We start from the raw sequence: 16,670 nt of genomic DNA, 5'->3' as shown, positions 1-16,670 counted from the left end.
AAACCACCAGGGTTGGGAGTGGTTGTCGGACCTTTTACAATAAAAACTGGAGGTTGCTTAATGCAGGTGCCCTTTTGTGTCCTGCCCTCTGGCTCTCCTGTTATTTTAAGTGACAGATGCTGGACCAGGCTTGGAATTGATGTAGCTTTCCTTCCCTTGACTTGGCAGACGAAACAGGAATGCATTATTGGGGATTAATGCATTAAAATGCTGCAGTTTAAAAAGTGCTTTGAAATATAGTGGAGTCCATCTGAAACAAGTATTTTCTTTCTGAAAACATTAATTTCCTTCAAGGGTGGTTGGTTTTTCTGTTTATTCTGTTCAAACATAGATGGGGGGGCGGATTTACAGAAGAATATTTTCAACTCCATTGAATTATGCCTGACTCTGTTTTAATCTCTTTTTAAAATTCAGTAATGCCTGACCTTCCTTGCCCTCACCTCCAAAAAAATTCCCAGTAGGGAAATAGATAAAAAACGAAGCTCCTTTTATCCACCCTTACTCTTCACCCCTGGGTCCCCACTACTTTGCAGTAACTACTTTCCAGCCATTTGGTTTATTTCCTTACAGTAACTACTCAATGAACATGTAATGAATCCATGTGTATCTGTAGTGCTTTTTAAATGACACACCCAAACCCTTTCAGTAACACCCTAAAGAGGTGACATAATTTTACTTTTTAAAGTGAGTTGAACTTCTCTGCTGCCGTTAAAAAACAAAGTTGCCTAGATATTGTAATTACAGTAAGTCCTCACTTAACCTTGTGGATAGGTTCTTGGAACTGCCGTCAAACAGGTTATTTGATATTCGCAAGAGCTGAGTTCCTACGATCTCATCAACACTATGATGAAACGATCTTGACCCGAATGACATTATGTGAGGACCTGCTGGAGGACCTGTGAGATGTAGTGACTTGCAAATAGTTATGGATTGATGCACGGACCCCAGAATTGGACTTATCTGCCATGTGAGAAGGCGCTTTCGGTATTCTGGTGATTGACTTGAGATTGCTTTGAAAAACTGCAAAACAATCTTTGTTAATGACTTTGAAATATCACTTTAAGAAGAGGGACCGTACATAGTACAGGGAGGCCCTTGGGAGTAATAGTAGGATTGCTGCTGAGTTCCTCGGATTTGTGCGTCTTGGGGTGTGTTGGTTCACAGTTAAAAATAGGGCTCTCATTAAAATGGGTGTTCTCGCTGGAAATAAGAACTATATTTCAATTAGTAAATTTCCTGTTTCCTTAACTTGTGTTTTTTTTTGTTCCCTTTTAATTTTTTTTAAAAACAGCAAGCCAGGGCTGAGCAGGAAGAAGAATTCATCAGTAACACGTTATTCAAGAAAATTCAGGCTTTGCAGAAGGAGAAAGAAACCCTTGCTGTAAATTATGAGAAGGAAGAAGAGTTCCTCACTAATGAGCTCTCCAGAAAATTGATGCAGGTAAATTATCTATTCTCCCCTCTCATCTCCCCTGCCTGCTGTTCTCTCCAGGAAAAAACGACTTTGATGGAACAGTTTGCTCCAAACATTTGCTGATGAGCGTGTAGCTAACAGTCTTTGGAGATTAAAAATGCCTGGTAAAGATGGCAGCAGTATGATACTGAAGACGGTGGTTCCCTAGCTCCTCTGCTCAGGGAAGGGAAGCTACTTTACATCAGCATTTCAAGGAACAGCTGAGGCGCCCGAGGCCTCTGCCTGGGAGTGAATGCTGTATGCAGTAGTTTTGGATATAGGAGGATTAATACCAAATGTGAGATTTCTTTCCCCTTTTATGTTGAATCTGTAATGAATGCATAAACATTTTTGGCAGTCGGAACTAGGTCTTTTGCACTAAAATATGGAGATATAAAGTGAAATGTCTATTTGGGGAAAAAAAAATAAAAGGTCTTCACAGTCCATGGTTAAAATGACCCGCAATCAGTTGTGTTCAAGTGGGTGTGTAATATGTTACTAAACAAATATTAAAACTTAAAAAATTATTAGTTTTAAATATTAAAACAGCATTAATCACTAATAGGTTGTAAAAGATACCACACAAAACATACAGGAAGGTTTGATTTATTTATTTTTTTAGTTCAAAGGCTCTCCCCTCCTTTTTTCTCCCATACTCCCGCCTCGCCTCCCCAATGCTTACTAGTGAAGTACAAAAGTAAAATTTGTTTAAGGCAAACATTTTGTGGGCTACTTAGTATGAACTTAAGAATAAGTAGGATAGCCCTGACTGGTTTGGCTCAGTGGATAGAGCAGTGATGGCGAACCAATGACACACGTGTCAGAGGTGACACGCAAGCTCATTTTTTTGGTTGATTTTTCTTTGTTAAATGGCATTTAAATATATAAAATAAATGTCAAAAATATAAGTCTTTGTTTTACTATGGTTGCAAATATCAAAAAAATTTCTATATGTGACACGGCACCAGAGTTAAGTTAGGGTTTTTCAAAATGCTGACATGCCGAGCTCGAAAGGTTCGCCATCACTGGGATAGAGCATCGCCTGCGGACTGAAAGGTCCCAGGTTCGATTCCGGTCAGGGGCATGTGCCTTGGTTGCGGGCACATCCCTAGTAGGGGGTGTGCAGGAGGCGGCTGATCGATGTTTCTCTCTCATCGATGTTTCTCATCGATGTTTCTAGCTCTCTGTCCCTCTCCCTTCCTCCCTGTGGAAAATCAATAAAATATATTAAAAAAAAGAAGTAGGATATGGGTTTTTTATTATTTAACACAGCTTATCCAAAATAGTGAGCAGAGATAAAATTATCCTGGGAGAACCACTGTTATCACACTGTCAGCAGGCTGTGACAGGTAGAAACACCCCTTGTATTTTCTATTTCCTGGCATCACTAAATTTGGTTGACATATGTATTTTAGTGAGGTGATAATAAAAGGATATTCGAGGCTTTTAAAAAAACTTCCTAATTTTTTTCTTACCATCCAACATAGATTGTCCTATAAGAGAAGACCGGAATTCCGCTTTAGAATAGAAACTTTAGTGTTAAAACCATATATGGTCCAGGCAACTTTTACTCAATCTTTGTTTTATTCTCATTTTTCTACCTGACTACTGAAGAAAGATACCGTTACAGTCTTGCAAAAAAAAATTTTTTATTTATATGGCCACTGTTGAAATGTGAAGAATAGGGATTCCGAGGTATTCATGTCTGGTAGAGATTTATGACAGTTTCTCATGGACACATTTTGCTTATTCATGTGCGTTCTGATTTTGAGGGAAAAAAAAATGAGGGAGAAGGTTAATTTGGCCTTTGACTGCATCACCTTGGTAGCGTTCCATGACTTATTCTTTATGTTGCTTCTAGCACTAAAGGAATGCAATTATAGACTGTTGTTCTGAGTTTGGTGTGCAATCGGGCATCCTAATTTTTTAACACTCTCAGAAACATTCCTTGTTTTCAACTTTCATTTGGAGTCTTTGACCAAAGTACATTATAAAGCCATCAGAACCGATGCAGATCACGCTCCTTCTCTCTGTACTCATCTTCAGTGTGCGTGCTTCTGTAGTGTGTAGTTTCTAATCACCTTCTCAGTCACTGGTCACGACCCACCCACTTTCCAAGGACATTAAAATAAGATACTAAATAAGGATGAAAACGTGAGAGCTATGTGCCACAGAGAGGGGCATTAGTTATAGTAATACACATGGCATAAGAAAGTTTGAACTTAAAATGTAAGCTCTGAGCATCCTATAAATAAAGCTATAACCTGGAGAAATATTGTGATTTTTAAAAATAATTCATATATCTAAAAAAATAGTTTTACTTGGTCAGGAGAAAAGAAATGTCATATATTAAAAGCTTAAATTTTTTCAAGGGGCATTGAATCTTTCTAAAGAGACTAATGATATATAAATTGAACAACACAATAAACTCTTTTTGCCAGAAGTCATATATAATGTGAAGTACTAGTCTTCATGTAGCCAAGTCTTAACAAAAGGCATAGAATGAAGGTGTGATTCTGTTGCTTGGGGAGCTCTAGGTGGGTCTTTGCTTGTTAGTGATCTAACTTGTAGTATCTGGACAAACCAATAGTCAGCACGTCTCCGAGATGATCTCTCATGAATCCCAGCTTGGCTCTTCGGAGGTACATATATAATAAAGTACACATAGCATAAAATTTGCCATTTCTGAATGTATAATCCAGTGGTATTAAACACATTCGCATGGTTGTGCAGCCATCCCACTGTTCATCCCCAGAACTTTTCCAAACAAACTCTGTGCCCATTAATAACTCCTCACTCCCCACTCCTGGGAAGCAGATGGGTGGCAGGGAGTTTGGGGTTGAAGTCTGGGCCAAGTTCTAGAGGTATGTCTGTTCTGTGGCACCATAGTTGATTTCTCACTTAGACATGGGGTCTCACTCTGTGCCATTTTGTGGTAAAGACCTAAGAAGCCCTCTTCTGTTGCTGGCCAGTCGGAGAGATTGCAGGGAGGAGATCTGCAGGGAAGAAGGGCTGGCGGCCTATGTTACCTCCCTCCCCCACCCCCCTCAGGAGGCATTTCCTGTTTTCAGCCGGTCCTTGGTGGAAGGCTCACCGTTTCTGCCACCCAGTGTGGAAGAACCCATCTCCATCTGGAAGACCTTTAGCGTAATCGGTACCGATAGCCCTTCCCGCTGTGTGATCACTGTACGGTGGCTCTCTAGGATGGTTGCTTCTGGACAGGACTTGGCTATGAAAAACCTGCTAAGAGCAACCGTACTGCAGGTGTGACTGATAGACACATGCGAACTGATCTGTTCACCGTGAAAGTGTTGAGCATTTTTTCACCCAAAGGCCACCGAGAGGCTGTTTATAGAACAGTTTTGGGTTTGTCGTCATGCTTTGGCTCTTGTCTCTCTTAGAGATTAGACATTGCTTTTATGTGCATTTCAAAGGAATTCTTTGGGCCTGAGAACAAAATTAGATTATTGCTATGGAGGAGACACCTCCTTCTGAGCCCAGACTGGGATTGGTTACCTGAGTGAGAAATTGTCCTATAAAGAACTTTCTTGTACTTTTGGTAAATTCCGCACAAGCCTGCATCAGAACTAACTTCTGCCCTGGATATCTTTTTATTTTTTTATTTTTTAATTGATTTCAGAGAGGAAGAGAGAGAGAGGGAGAGAGAAACACCAATGATGAGAGAAAATCATTGATCAGCTGCCTCCTGCACGCCCCCTACTGGGGATTGACCACAATCCCGGGCATGTGCCTTTATTGGAATCAAACCCAGGACCCTTCAGTTCTCAGTCTGATGCTCTATCCATTGAGCCAAACTGCCTAGGGCATGCCCTGGATATCTTGAAAGAGAGGTTGCAGTTTAATCATAATTTGTAATTCAAATTTATAAGAAATGCTGCCTTAGCAAACTCTTCATCAGAATTTGATTTAGAACATGCATCCTATATAATAAAAGCCTAATATGGAATGACCGGTGGAATGACTGGTTGCTATGATGCACACTGACCACCGGGGGCAGAAGCTCAATGCAGGAGCTGCCCCAGCCTGCAGGCCCCAGGCCAGTCAAGGTGGTTGCTCACGAATTTTGTGCACCAGGCCTCTAGTGTTTAAATAAAAAAGTCTAATGTGCAGTATAGTGAGTGTAGACAACAATGTTGTATTATAACCATCAAACTTGTGACCCCAGCCTGCAGGCCCCAGGCCAGTCAAGGTGGTTGTCAGAGGGAGTCCCCGATCACCTGCCAATCGCCCTGCAGAGGGAGGCGACTGGCGGCGGCAAATGTTGTATTATAACCATCAAACTTGTGAAGAGACTAGATCTTAATTATTCCTACTACAAAAAAGAAATGCTAATTATGTGATGTGATAGAGGTGGTATCACATCAATGGCCTTCGTATTACAATATATAAATGTATCAAATCAATATGTTGCACGCCTTACATTTACACAGTGTTATATGTCAAATATATATATTTTTTTTTTTAATTAATTTTTTTTTAAGAAGTCTGAAAAGCCATTCTCCAAATGTTACCTGTACTTCTATTTGGGTGCAGAACAGAGAGATGATTCAGGTCCCACACAGGATGGAGTGGGATGCTACAAGATTTCATCACACTACTCAGAATGATATGCAATTTAAAACTTATACATTGCTTATTTCTGGAGTTTTCCACTTAATATTTTTGGACCACAGTTAACTGCAGATAACAATGGGAAGTAAAATTGCAGATAAAGGGGATTACTGTATCTTTTTTAATTTTTAATTTCTTTGTTAATCCTCACCAAAGGATATTTTCCCATTGATTTTTAGAGTGAGTGGAAGGGAGAGGGAGAGACAGGGAGAAACATTGATGTGAGAGAGACACATCAATTGGTTGCCACCTGCATGCACCCTTACCAGGACCGGGGAACCTGCAACCAAGGTACATGCCCTTGACTGGAATCAAACCCGGGACCCTTCATTCCATGGGCCAGTGCTCAATCCACTGAGCCAAACCGGCTAGGGCTTCTGTTATTTTCTATGAGGAAACTTAAAAATTCTGATGCTTGTTTCATCCTTACTTTTTGAAACTTCCTCCTGTGTCACTGACTGAGAGCTCAGAGTTTTTCTGTGGTAGTTGCATCTGTTTGTCATGGACAGCAGTTCACGGAAGCTCCCTGCAGAGTCAGGTGATAGGAGATTCTAAACTGCCCAGATAGTTAATAGCGACTGTACATAGAAAACTCTAATGATGAGTTTAACTGTCTTATCATTCTTGATATGATTCATTCCACTGGCTTAAAACTTTTTTATTTTATTTTATTCCTAATTCCCCTGGCTGTTACCCATCAGTCACCATTGCCACCTGGAAGACCTGTCATTGCTGAGATTAATTATGGTTTTAGCATGTGTGGATTTTCTCACTTGCTTTTTATGTAAGCCTGATACATCAAGTTCACTTCCTGCTCTCTGGGAAACCCTGTCCAATTGTTGCCTGCACTCTTCTCAACCATACCACTGCCAGAATTAGTGAACGCTTTTTTCTTTTTTTAAAACCCTGAAACAGGATGGAGATAAGAAGAGTACTGAGTATTACATATATCTCCGATTCTTTTCAATCGGATCCAACTTTGAAATTTCAGACCTTAGAATAATAAATAGGTTTGTAGTATTTTAATTTTGATTCTCGTTTGAAATTGGATCTTGTCCTCCGAAAATAATGCCACTATAGCTATCATAGAAATTATGATACTCATGTCCTTTTGAGGGGGCACATTCTTATTGATTATGGGAAGTTCTTAAGAGTAAAAGTTCTCTGGGTCTGTTGTTACGTGGCGTGGCTTATTTTTATTACCATTAGCTTGATCCCTGAGGTTAGAATGCCTCCTGGGATTAAAGTAGTTGAAGTTTCCTAGCATCTATGGAAAGATGATATGCAGAAGAAAGGAAGGAAGTTGGGCAGAAACCACTGCTGAAGCTGCCTCTGCCAAGTGATTGATAGCTGAGCAGTTCAGAAAGATATCATGCAGCGCATTATTCTTTCATCTCTGTTAGCACAGGAATAAAACCTGGGAGGAAGAATTTTAACAAGTCCCCAAACCTGCCTGTTTATAGACAAAGGCTTACCAAACTTCATTTGCCTTCTCCCTCTCCCCCCTAAATTCCCTAGTAGTTTCTCCTTCCAATACCATCTTAATGAATTTGGTCTTATGGAGTGAATGCTTCTCTGACTCCAGGAAGGCTGTGTCTGCAGGTATGAGAAGTGAGTGCAGACTCCCAGGACCATTCTTCTCCGTCATGTACTAGTACACCAGACTCTGAGGCAGCTTTTTCCCCCTCCACGTTACCCAGGTTATTAAGATGACAATGAAGTGACTTGGTGCAGGAAGTAAAGTGAGGTCGGGGAGACATGCATGTGTGTAATTCTGTTCATTTCAAGGGCACCTGGGCTAAGACTGTCATTGCATCCATTTAGATGAAAACTTGGTTCTCCCGATGGCAGGGAGAAGAGACCTTGAAATGTCTTCTTCATTAAGGTGGCTAAACCAGTGGTCCTATTGGTTTTCAGTTTTTCAGGGCTATCATTCCTGGTCAAAAAAAAAAAATGCTCTCACCTAATAGCTTAGGAAACAGCTGGGGCTAAATTGTGGGGGGTTTTATTCCTTTTTTTTAGATGTTGCTTTTCATCCCAAATTATCTGACCCTCAGCTTTGTCTGTTCCTTGTTTCTGTTCATGGCGCAGGGAGTTTATGCGTCAAATTCATGATATATCTGCCAAGAGCTCCCGGGATATTTTTAATGCATTTCAAATGCTGCAACCACCAGAGTCCAAATTATAAACCAGAATTTTCCTGTCAGTTGCATGCCAGAAGTTTCTCGGTCCTACATAATGTGTATTGTGATTAGAAAGGACAGGACCTTGATGCACTCCTGTATAGTCTTAAGAGATCATTGCGTTTCTTTCAAAATGTGTGTCTGTGTATTGGCATTGTGGTTAGATTTGATATACCAGCACGGATTCCCAAAAATGTAAGGGCAAAAGGAAGGACTTAGAAGCTTCTTATGCCAGCTTCCTGACAATATGTGAGAAAATGCAGGCAGAGAGAAATTAACAGTAAAAGGAAAGTGAAGTAAAAATAATTCGACGAAGCTGGGCATGAGAGGTTGAATTGGAGTAGCGGTGAGCATTTTATTTCTAGTTGAAAAGGTGAGTCTGGGTTATTGAAGGATACGTCCATGTCCTTCAGGAACTAGAAACACTTTTCAAATGCTTTAAAAACTTTGCATTTATAAATGTTGCAATGTTTTGCATTTTTTGGGTCAGTTCATTTTCAAACTATGAATTCTTTCTCTGGGCAAAGCACTGTCTATTCCTTGGGAAAAGAAACTGCTAGTTTGTATGAAATGGATTTTCAGGGCAGTAGGTTAACTCCAGAGCCTAAACGACTTCTTTATCTTATTTGTGGAGCATCATTTTCTAACCTTTCTAAGCGGGTTTCTGTGAAGGTATTACTACCTTAAGCAGCATCATACTATTGGAAATCCAGGAAACTCAAACTTAGCCCTTTAAGTATTCTGAGTGGATAGGAAGTCTGATGTTCTAGTGGAGCCATCTGCTCAGAAGTGAAGGCTTGACACTAGTCCTTGGTGTTGACAATACTGACAAGGAAATAACATTTAAAAAATAATTAGTTTTCTGGAAGGACCTAGCTATTTTTCTTCCTTGAAAAAGTTACTTGTGCCTTCCTCTCTAGAAAATGACAGATTTGATAATTCAGACAAACCTCATGAATAAAAGCTAAACAACATGCTTTGAAATTTTTATTTGAAAGAACTAACAAGATAGTGGTCTGGGGAGGATGGGAATTGAGAGAAGACCCTAGCACTCAGGGTAGCTTTTGTACCGAGAGCATTTGCTATTCATTAAGGAACAGCTGAGAAACTTGAGTTGTGCTTTTGGTAGTTGTGAGGGGCTGGTGTTACTGAAGTCAGATCTTGTGGCTGGCCAGGGCTGGAGACAAGGATAAATCGCCCCACTTCAAGCTGGAGTCTTGAAGAGCTATGCCTTCAAGGTAAGAGCGTACCAGTTTTGCATCATCTGGGGAAGAGCCTGAAGCTGTGGCTTTAGGATTAAGGTAGTTCCAAACTGGATGGTGCCTGGCAAAAGAGAATGGAATTTTCTAGAGGAAGAGACCATCATCTTAGGCCACCAAATTTCAACTGCGTTGTCCAACACACAAGGAGAACCAGGCAGGTGGAGATAGGAAATTTCATGAATGATAAACCAGTAGAAAGAACACAACAGAAATGACTTAACAGATACTTTGGATATTGGCTTTATCAGACATTGACTACTGAGCTTATTACATTCAAAGAAATAAAAGCCAAGCTTGAAATCTTTGTTAGGAAACTGGGAACATCACAACATTTTTTTTACATTTAAAAGGTAAGTTAATAACCTATGAATAACAATGGCAGTACATTTGAAGTTTTAGATAAAATGGACAAAATTCTTGTAAAAACATAACTTTCTACAACTGAATGAGGAAGAAATAGAAAACGAGTTTTTAACCTGTTAGAGAAATTGAATCATTGATCAACAGACTTCCTAGAAAAAGAATTTCAGACTTAAATGGTTTCACTAAGACATGTACCAAACATTCAAGGATGAAATCATATTAATCTTCTGTAAACGCTAAAGTTAAAAAAAAAAAAGATTCCCCGCTTATTTTAAGGCTAACATAACCATAATGCTCCAACTTAAGTACAGTTCAAGAAAGGCAAATTACAGTGAAATATCAATCTTAAATAAAGCAAAAATCTTAAATAAGATATAAGGAAAATGAATTCAACAGCATATTGAAAGGATAATGCATTGAGGCCAGTTGCATTTATATAAGGAATGCAAGGTTAATGGAAAAATGGAAAATTTGTAAGTGTACTTGGCCATATTCACAGACTCAAAAGAAAAAAATCATGATCATATTCATACATGGAGCAAAGGGACTTGATAAAATGTAATAACTCATAAAATCCTAGTGAACTAAGAATAGAAGTTAAATGTGTTAGTGTCTGCAAAAAGACTATCAAATATTGTGTTTAATTCTGACAGTTTAACAGCTTTCCCTTTAAAGTCAAGAGCAAGATAAGTATGCCTGCTGTATTTACTTCTATTCATCATTATAGTTGGTAGTCAGTACAGAAAGGCAAGAAAAAGATAAAAGATACAAGGATTGAAAAGGGGAATTAAGATTGCCACTTATTTATGATTGGGTAATTGAAAAATCTTAAACTTACAGGTAAATAATTAGAATTGAGTTGGGTTTTTTTCCCACATAAAATGTATTTCTGTATTCAGCAATAACTAGTTCATGTGAAAACTTAAAAGATAGCTTCAAAAACTATGAGAATATATTCAATGCTGCAGGAAAAAAAATTAGGACAATGTAAGGACAGGTAAGGAGCTGTTGAAATTTTAAGTTAGTCATTCAGGTAGGATCAGCAAAATCGTGGGAAGGAGGGAGATAATCATTGGATTTCTGAGGGAAGAGCATTACAGTCAGAGAGAACAACTTCCTAAAGCCTTGAAGTGGGTGTGAGCAAGACAGGATCAAGGAAGACTTAGAGGTTTTGGCTTCGACGACTAGAATTATGTAAGATGGGAAAGACAGCAAGTGTAGAGCACAGCAGACTTGGAGTGAGGAGGTCAGAAGTTTAGTCAAGACGTCTGCACATCCAAGTGGAGATAACAGATAAGCCGCTGGACAGAGGTTCTCAACAGAGAAGCCTGGGCTACACATCCAAATTTGGGAGTGTTTCCTAGAGGAGACAACCAAAGAGGTATCCTAGGAAGTCACGTAAAGAGAACACAAGGACACACCAGAGCGGGGGGAGATAATTGCAACATATATAACTGACACAAAACTATAAACCAGTAAGAAAACCCAGAAGAAAACGGCAAGAGCTTTCAACAGGGTCTTCACACAATAAGCAGATAGCCAGTGGTCAGTAAACAAATGAGAAAGCATGCAACCCCATTAGTAATCGGGAAAGATGAGATGAAGCACAAGACATTACTAGAGAATTCTCACGCACCGCCCTCAGAGAATGGAATCGGGTGCAGCCATGGTGAAAACACTTTGCCATTACCTCACTGTGACCCGGCAGTTCCACTCCTGGATATGTTTCATAATGGGTGCACGTGTGCACCAGATGTGGAGCAGAGTGTTCTTGGTGGCATTGTTCGTAACAGTGAAAAACTAGAAATGCCCCACATGCCCATCATTCATAGAAGGGATAGATTGTTTATGCTCACCAGTGGGATTAAGGCGGTAAAAACAGAAGTCACAGTTACACTGAGGAACATGGGTGAATGAAGTCACAAGTTCAGTTAGCAGAAGAAGGTAGGCAAAAAATACAAAATCAGGCAAAACTAATGTGTAGAAGTAAATAGGCAGTAACATTTCTTTTAAGAAAAAAAAAGATGCAAGGAAGCAAATACCTGAAGAATCAGTAGAGTGATTACCGCCAGTTGATGTTGGGCTGTGATCAGGAAGGGACACGTGAGGCTTTGGAGGAGCTGGCAATGTTATATTCCTTTATGTGGGTGATGGTCACCTGAGGAGGCTCTATTCGTATACTAACGGTATTGTTTGTAGTTGCCTAGTTGTGCTCATTTTGAGGCTGAATCTAGGAGAAAACACAGCTCGCAGGAAGTGGAGATATTATTATTCATCTAATCGATGTTTGCATAGATAAGTTGTTCTCTAGATGCTCTGGAGTAGAATTGAGTAAGTCCTGGTCAGTGCCCTTCACAGAGCTATAAAGGTGATTGAGAATGTGCCCCTGTGCTTGAGGGTCCCAGCACACATCAGGGGCAAGGGCAAAGGCTTTGAAGCTAGAGACCTAGGCTTTAACCCCAAATCTACCCCTTACCAGCTGTGTGACTGTAGGCAGGTTACCTTACCTCTCTAACCTGTGGTTTCATCCTTTGTCAAGTACAGACGGTAGTATCTACCATAGAATATGGCGGTTTAGTGTATTGACGTACATGAAGTGCTTGGTACATAGTAACTAATGCCTTGCAGTGTTGACCGCTTTTAGAAGTAGCTAATAGAAAGGATGTGAAAAACACAATGAACTAGGCATTAAAATACACCAAGTACACTGTGTGCCTGCCACAGCTTAAAGGAGGGGGAGTCTTCCTTGTGCTGGGGTGTGTGGGAAGACACGGGAAGATGTCTTTTGAGCCATTCCCCAGTTTCAGTAAGTTTAAGGAGAAAGAAATACTCAGGGACTCTAGGCAGAGGGCACAGTGTGACGAGGGGTGGGACAGGAAGTGTGCAATAGCTTGCATTAGAGGGGTCCAGTGTGACCAGCAGGGCTGGCCATCTGCAAGCCCCTGGACCAGAGGAGCCTCCACAAGTGTTGCCCAGCCTGGTGGGTTTCATGTTAAAACCTTGTAAGCTTTGCCTTTACCGGCGTTGCTACCACTCCGTGTGCTTAGACCCATTCATTTTTTGTTTACTCTGAAGGCACTTATGTTTACAAACCTTCCTTAGACTGTCAAAGGGGCTGGGTGTGAAAATGGCACAAGAAAAGTATGGGAAACTTACGTGGAGGGACTTGAACGCCATGCTAAGGAGTTAAGTCCCCGGGTGCCATGGAAGGGTTTTGAGCAGGGTGTTGAAGTAACAGGGTTTGTCTGCTCAGATGACCTGGGAGATCTGTTAGGAGGCTTTGACTGGCCCAGTGAAGAGGAACCAAAGACCTGAACTAGACTGGGGCACTGCTCAGAAAGAAGAGGGCGTGTTGGACAGCTGTTACAGAGGCTGACTTAACGGCATTGGGTAACTGAAGCGACCTGAGGTGTTGACTGAGAGTAATGGTTCCAGTAACAGAAGGGGGAGGAGGTGGGAATTAGTGTGGGCATGGGAGGCATTAAGTGGTGATGTTCTCTCCGTTTGAGGTGGGAGGCTGGCTTTCTGCTCAGGCTGCTCAGTGCAGCAGTTGTGAAAAGTTGGTTTTTGAGAAACTCAGTGTCCCGAGCCTCTTTGAACTCTTCTTCAAAGCTCATGTTAATAACGTGATAATTGTTGACAGTCCAATGACTTAATGTGGTTATTGTCTTATGGTGGCCTTTATGTTGCCTAAAGCAGATGGTTGTGGGACTGTGGTGAGGACACAAGAGAGAAATATGAGTGTTGACGAGTGAAAACAGAGGCAGGGGCATCTTGAGTGTATTTTCAAGTTGCATTGAGGAAGCTGGGTCCTGGGGCTGGTGGCCGGAAGGCTCGCCTCACTTGGCCTGGGCTGGATTAGCAACAAGCCCAGATTTGCAGACACACGTCGCCCAGCCCACCTACATGTGCACCTATGGTGCATCTCTCAGGTGAACGATTTTCAGTGCCTCTACCTGCAAGAGAGAATTTTGCCCAGAATAAATGTAGTGAAGCGTTCCTGACTCACTTATATAAGAGGACTGGATCACAGAAAGGTCACCAGAAAGCCTTGGCAAATGATATGACAACAATTATTGAAAACTGAATGGATGCTTACAGTTAGCCTGTTTCAGGTCAAATTAACGCTATACTTGTATTTTTTTAAATGGGCTGGAAATTTGCTTTGAGACTCCACACATGGAATCAGATATAATAAGAAAATGCTCACGTTTCAGTAGCACTTGGAATTTTACAGATTTAGAGTTATAGCTCTGCTTGTGACTTTTTCAGTTAATGTTGATAGATTTTTCATGCTGATTCCTAAGGAACAAATCTTTATATAATCCTAATTCCAGTGAAAATGTACTGCGCCTCGATGGATCATCTGTTATATAATGTGACCTCAGTTTCACAGGGCTGCCTTTTTCGTTAATGTAAACAATATATTGCACACAGAAGGCTATTCCATAATGTTTGGGATTTACTTTATAAAAAGTGCATTTACAGAAAATTCTGAGTTTGAAAAATAACTTAGTATACCTAAGCAAGCGTTTTGCTTTAGGTATATTTAAGGCAAACACATGAGCTATATTTTAAACACATTAATAGAATGTGCTTGACTATGTACTTCTTAGTTTGAATTCTTTCTGTTCTAGTTCAGGATGTTTTGACCTTCTTGGGAGATTTAAAATTGCTCATAAAAGCATTAAGACTTTGATTAGAAATTGAAAATCATGCCTTGAGTTTTATGCCTATATTGAAGATGCTACTGTGAGATGAAACAGGAGTTTATTTCTGATAGTTAGTCTTGGGGGGCCAGCCTCAACCAGGCTTCCGTTTAGGGTTTGTGTTTGTAGTGTCATGAGCTACAGCTTTAAAACAGGTGAATTCAGGGTATTGGTTTAAGCCTATGGGGCCAAATGGTTTGAATTTGCATGATATCTATTTAAAACACAAACAATTTCTGAATTTTTCTCATGCAAACTGTAATGAGGCAAACTCCATGGTTATTAGTTTCCTCAAGAACCCCCCCCCACCCCCCCGCCCTGTCTTGTTCATCTTAACTCTCATCTCGTGGATTTTTTGGGGGGAGGGGGTTGTTTCTGTGTTTCTCTCTCTGTTTCTCTTTTTATTGCTGGATTCTTTGTTTCAAGGAAGAAGCATATTTTCTGTTCCCAGTGTTCTCTGCAGAAACTTTATGCCCTGCTTTTGCATTGCATGTCACCTGAGAGATGGCAGAACACAGCAGGCAGCAAAGCTGTTCGTTTCATCTGTCTTTTGGGGAAGATGAAAACTGAGTTTTTGGCAAACAGATCTCAGGGTGACTTGATATTTTCCAAATGGGTTAGTGTAACCCAGGGACCTAACTTGAGTTCTGGTAACGACAGTTTTACCGTCCAATTTTCCTTGGAGTATAGCTTTTGAGAGTGAAAAACCTCTTAAAATGGAGAGCTTTTACAGATTTATTAATCAGATATTGATAGAATTACACCATCTGTCCCAATATGAATATTTTCCAGTAAGCCAATGAGAACCTTCTCTTTTTTAAGATTAATATTGGTGGGGAAGAGATTTTCCAACTTTAGATTGCATCCTTTATTGTGTTAATTTCCCCCAGGACCAAAGCCTCACCTTAATAAAGGATTGGGGGGAGGGGTTCTTTCAAATAAAAATAGCAGCAATTGAAAACATATTGGCGGAAACCACAGCGTTAACAAAAAAGCTTTAGCAAATGATTTAAAGGTTGTAAAGTTCATTTTTCTAAAACCAGTAGATATCACTTAAGCTTAGTGTTGATAAACTATTTTAGGGTAAAGATACTATCTCAACTATAGCATAGTGTCCACAGATAGAAGTGGGAATTGTCAGAGGTGGGCAGGGGCAGGTAGCCATTTAGAGGCTGATCAGGTCCTGGTGAGCCTGCGCTGTTGTCCATCGCACCCTCTGCAGGGTTTACAAAGAGACACGGCACCCCCTGGGCGAGCCTGCGGGGCATCATTTTCTGTGCTTAATCGTTGGACTTGCCAACGCTGAGGGTGCACTAGGCATGAGTGGGTGGAAGAGTCTAGAGTCGACCCTTCTCAGGGGTTTGCTCAGGATCCAGTGGGGGAACACCCGTTTGGTGTTGAGTGGGGTTTTGGTTCCGGGTTCTGCTGCTTTCTAGCTGAATTGCCTTGGTCCAGGAACCTTGTTGTGACATAAAAAGTGGGGGTGATCATGCCTGCCTAACGCATGTGAAGGCCTGGGATACAGCATCTGTGCAAAAAATGCATTTGAAGGGAAAACGAGGGAGCAGTGTGATCTTAAACCAAATAAAGCGCGAGTTGCTTCATTCTGTTTCAATAGCTTTTACTTACTCTCCCCTGGGTTCTGAACGCAGCAGGCCCTGGCACACTGTTTCTTCCAATCCCTGCCATGGACCAGCAACCCCCCACTTGAGAATGTCCAACGAGCGCATGGGGACTGTTGAAAACCCCACTTGTCTTGTGTCCCCTGGGTTTCTGTTACTCCTTTTTGAAGGTTGGAGTAAATGATTTTTTTGTATTTTCTCTTCCAGCTTATTTAATTGCATAAATAAGAGGCTTTCCCCCTCTTGGTTTTTAAGAAAGATGGTAGGAGGTGTGATGTATGATCTCATTTTGGGAGGTAATGAATTATTTTTGCCAAAGCATGTTCTCTAGTACATTGGGAAACAGCATCCAGAATAATTTAGTAAGTATGTGTTGTGATGGTAGCATTTATTTCCTCTCTACACACATTATGTAACTCGGAGTAAACTGTGTAATTCATTTACTG

General features: G+C 40.7%; 1 protein-coding gene across 1 annotated transcript in view; it reads left to right on the top strand.

Moving 5' to 3' along the window:
* Positions 1–1,272: 1,272 nt before the first annotated feature.
* Positions 1,273–16,670, top strand: part of CCDC6 (coiled-coil domain containing 6) — a 76,126-nt gene continuing 60,728 nt past the window's right edge. Inside the window, exon 1 of the mRNA XM_015571815.1 lies at positions 1,273–1,441. Coding sequence (XP_015427301.1) covers positions 1,436–1,441 — 6 coding nt within the window. The 5' untranslated portion in view covers positions 1,273–1,435. The remainder of the gene's footprint in view (positions 1,442–16,670) is intronic.

Source organism: Myotis davidii, unplaced genomic scaffold (genome assembly GCF_000327345.1).
Source record: "Myotis davidii unplaced genomic scaffold, ASM32734v1 scaffold1187, whole genome shotgun sequence".
Lineage (NCBI taxonomy): Eukaryota > Metazoa > Chordata > Mammalia > Chiroptera > Vespertilionidae > Myotis > Myotis davidii.
This window is presented reverse-complemented; position numbering and strand designations above follow the sequence as displayed.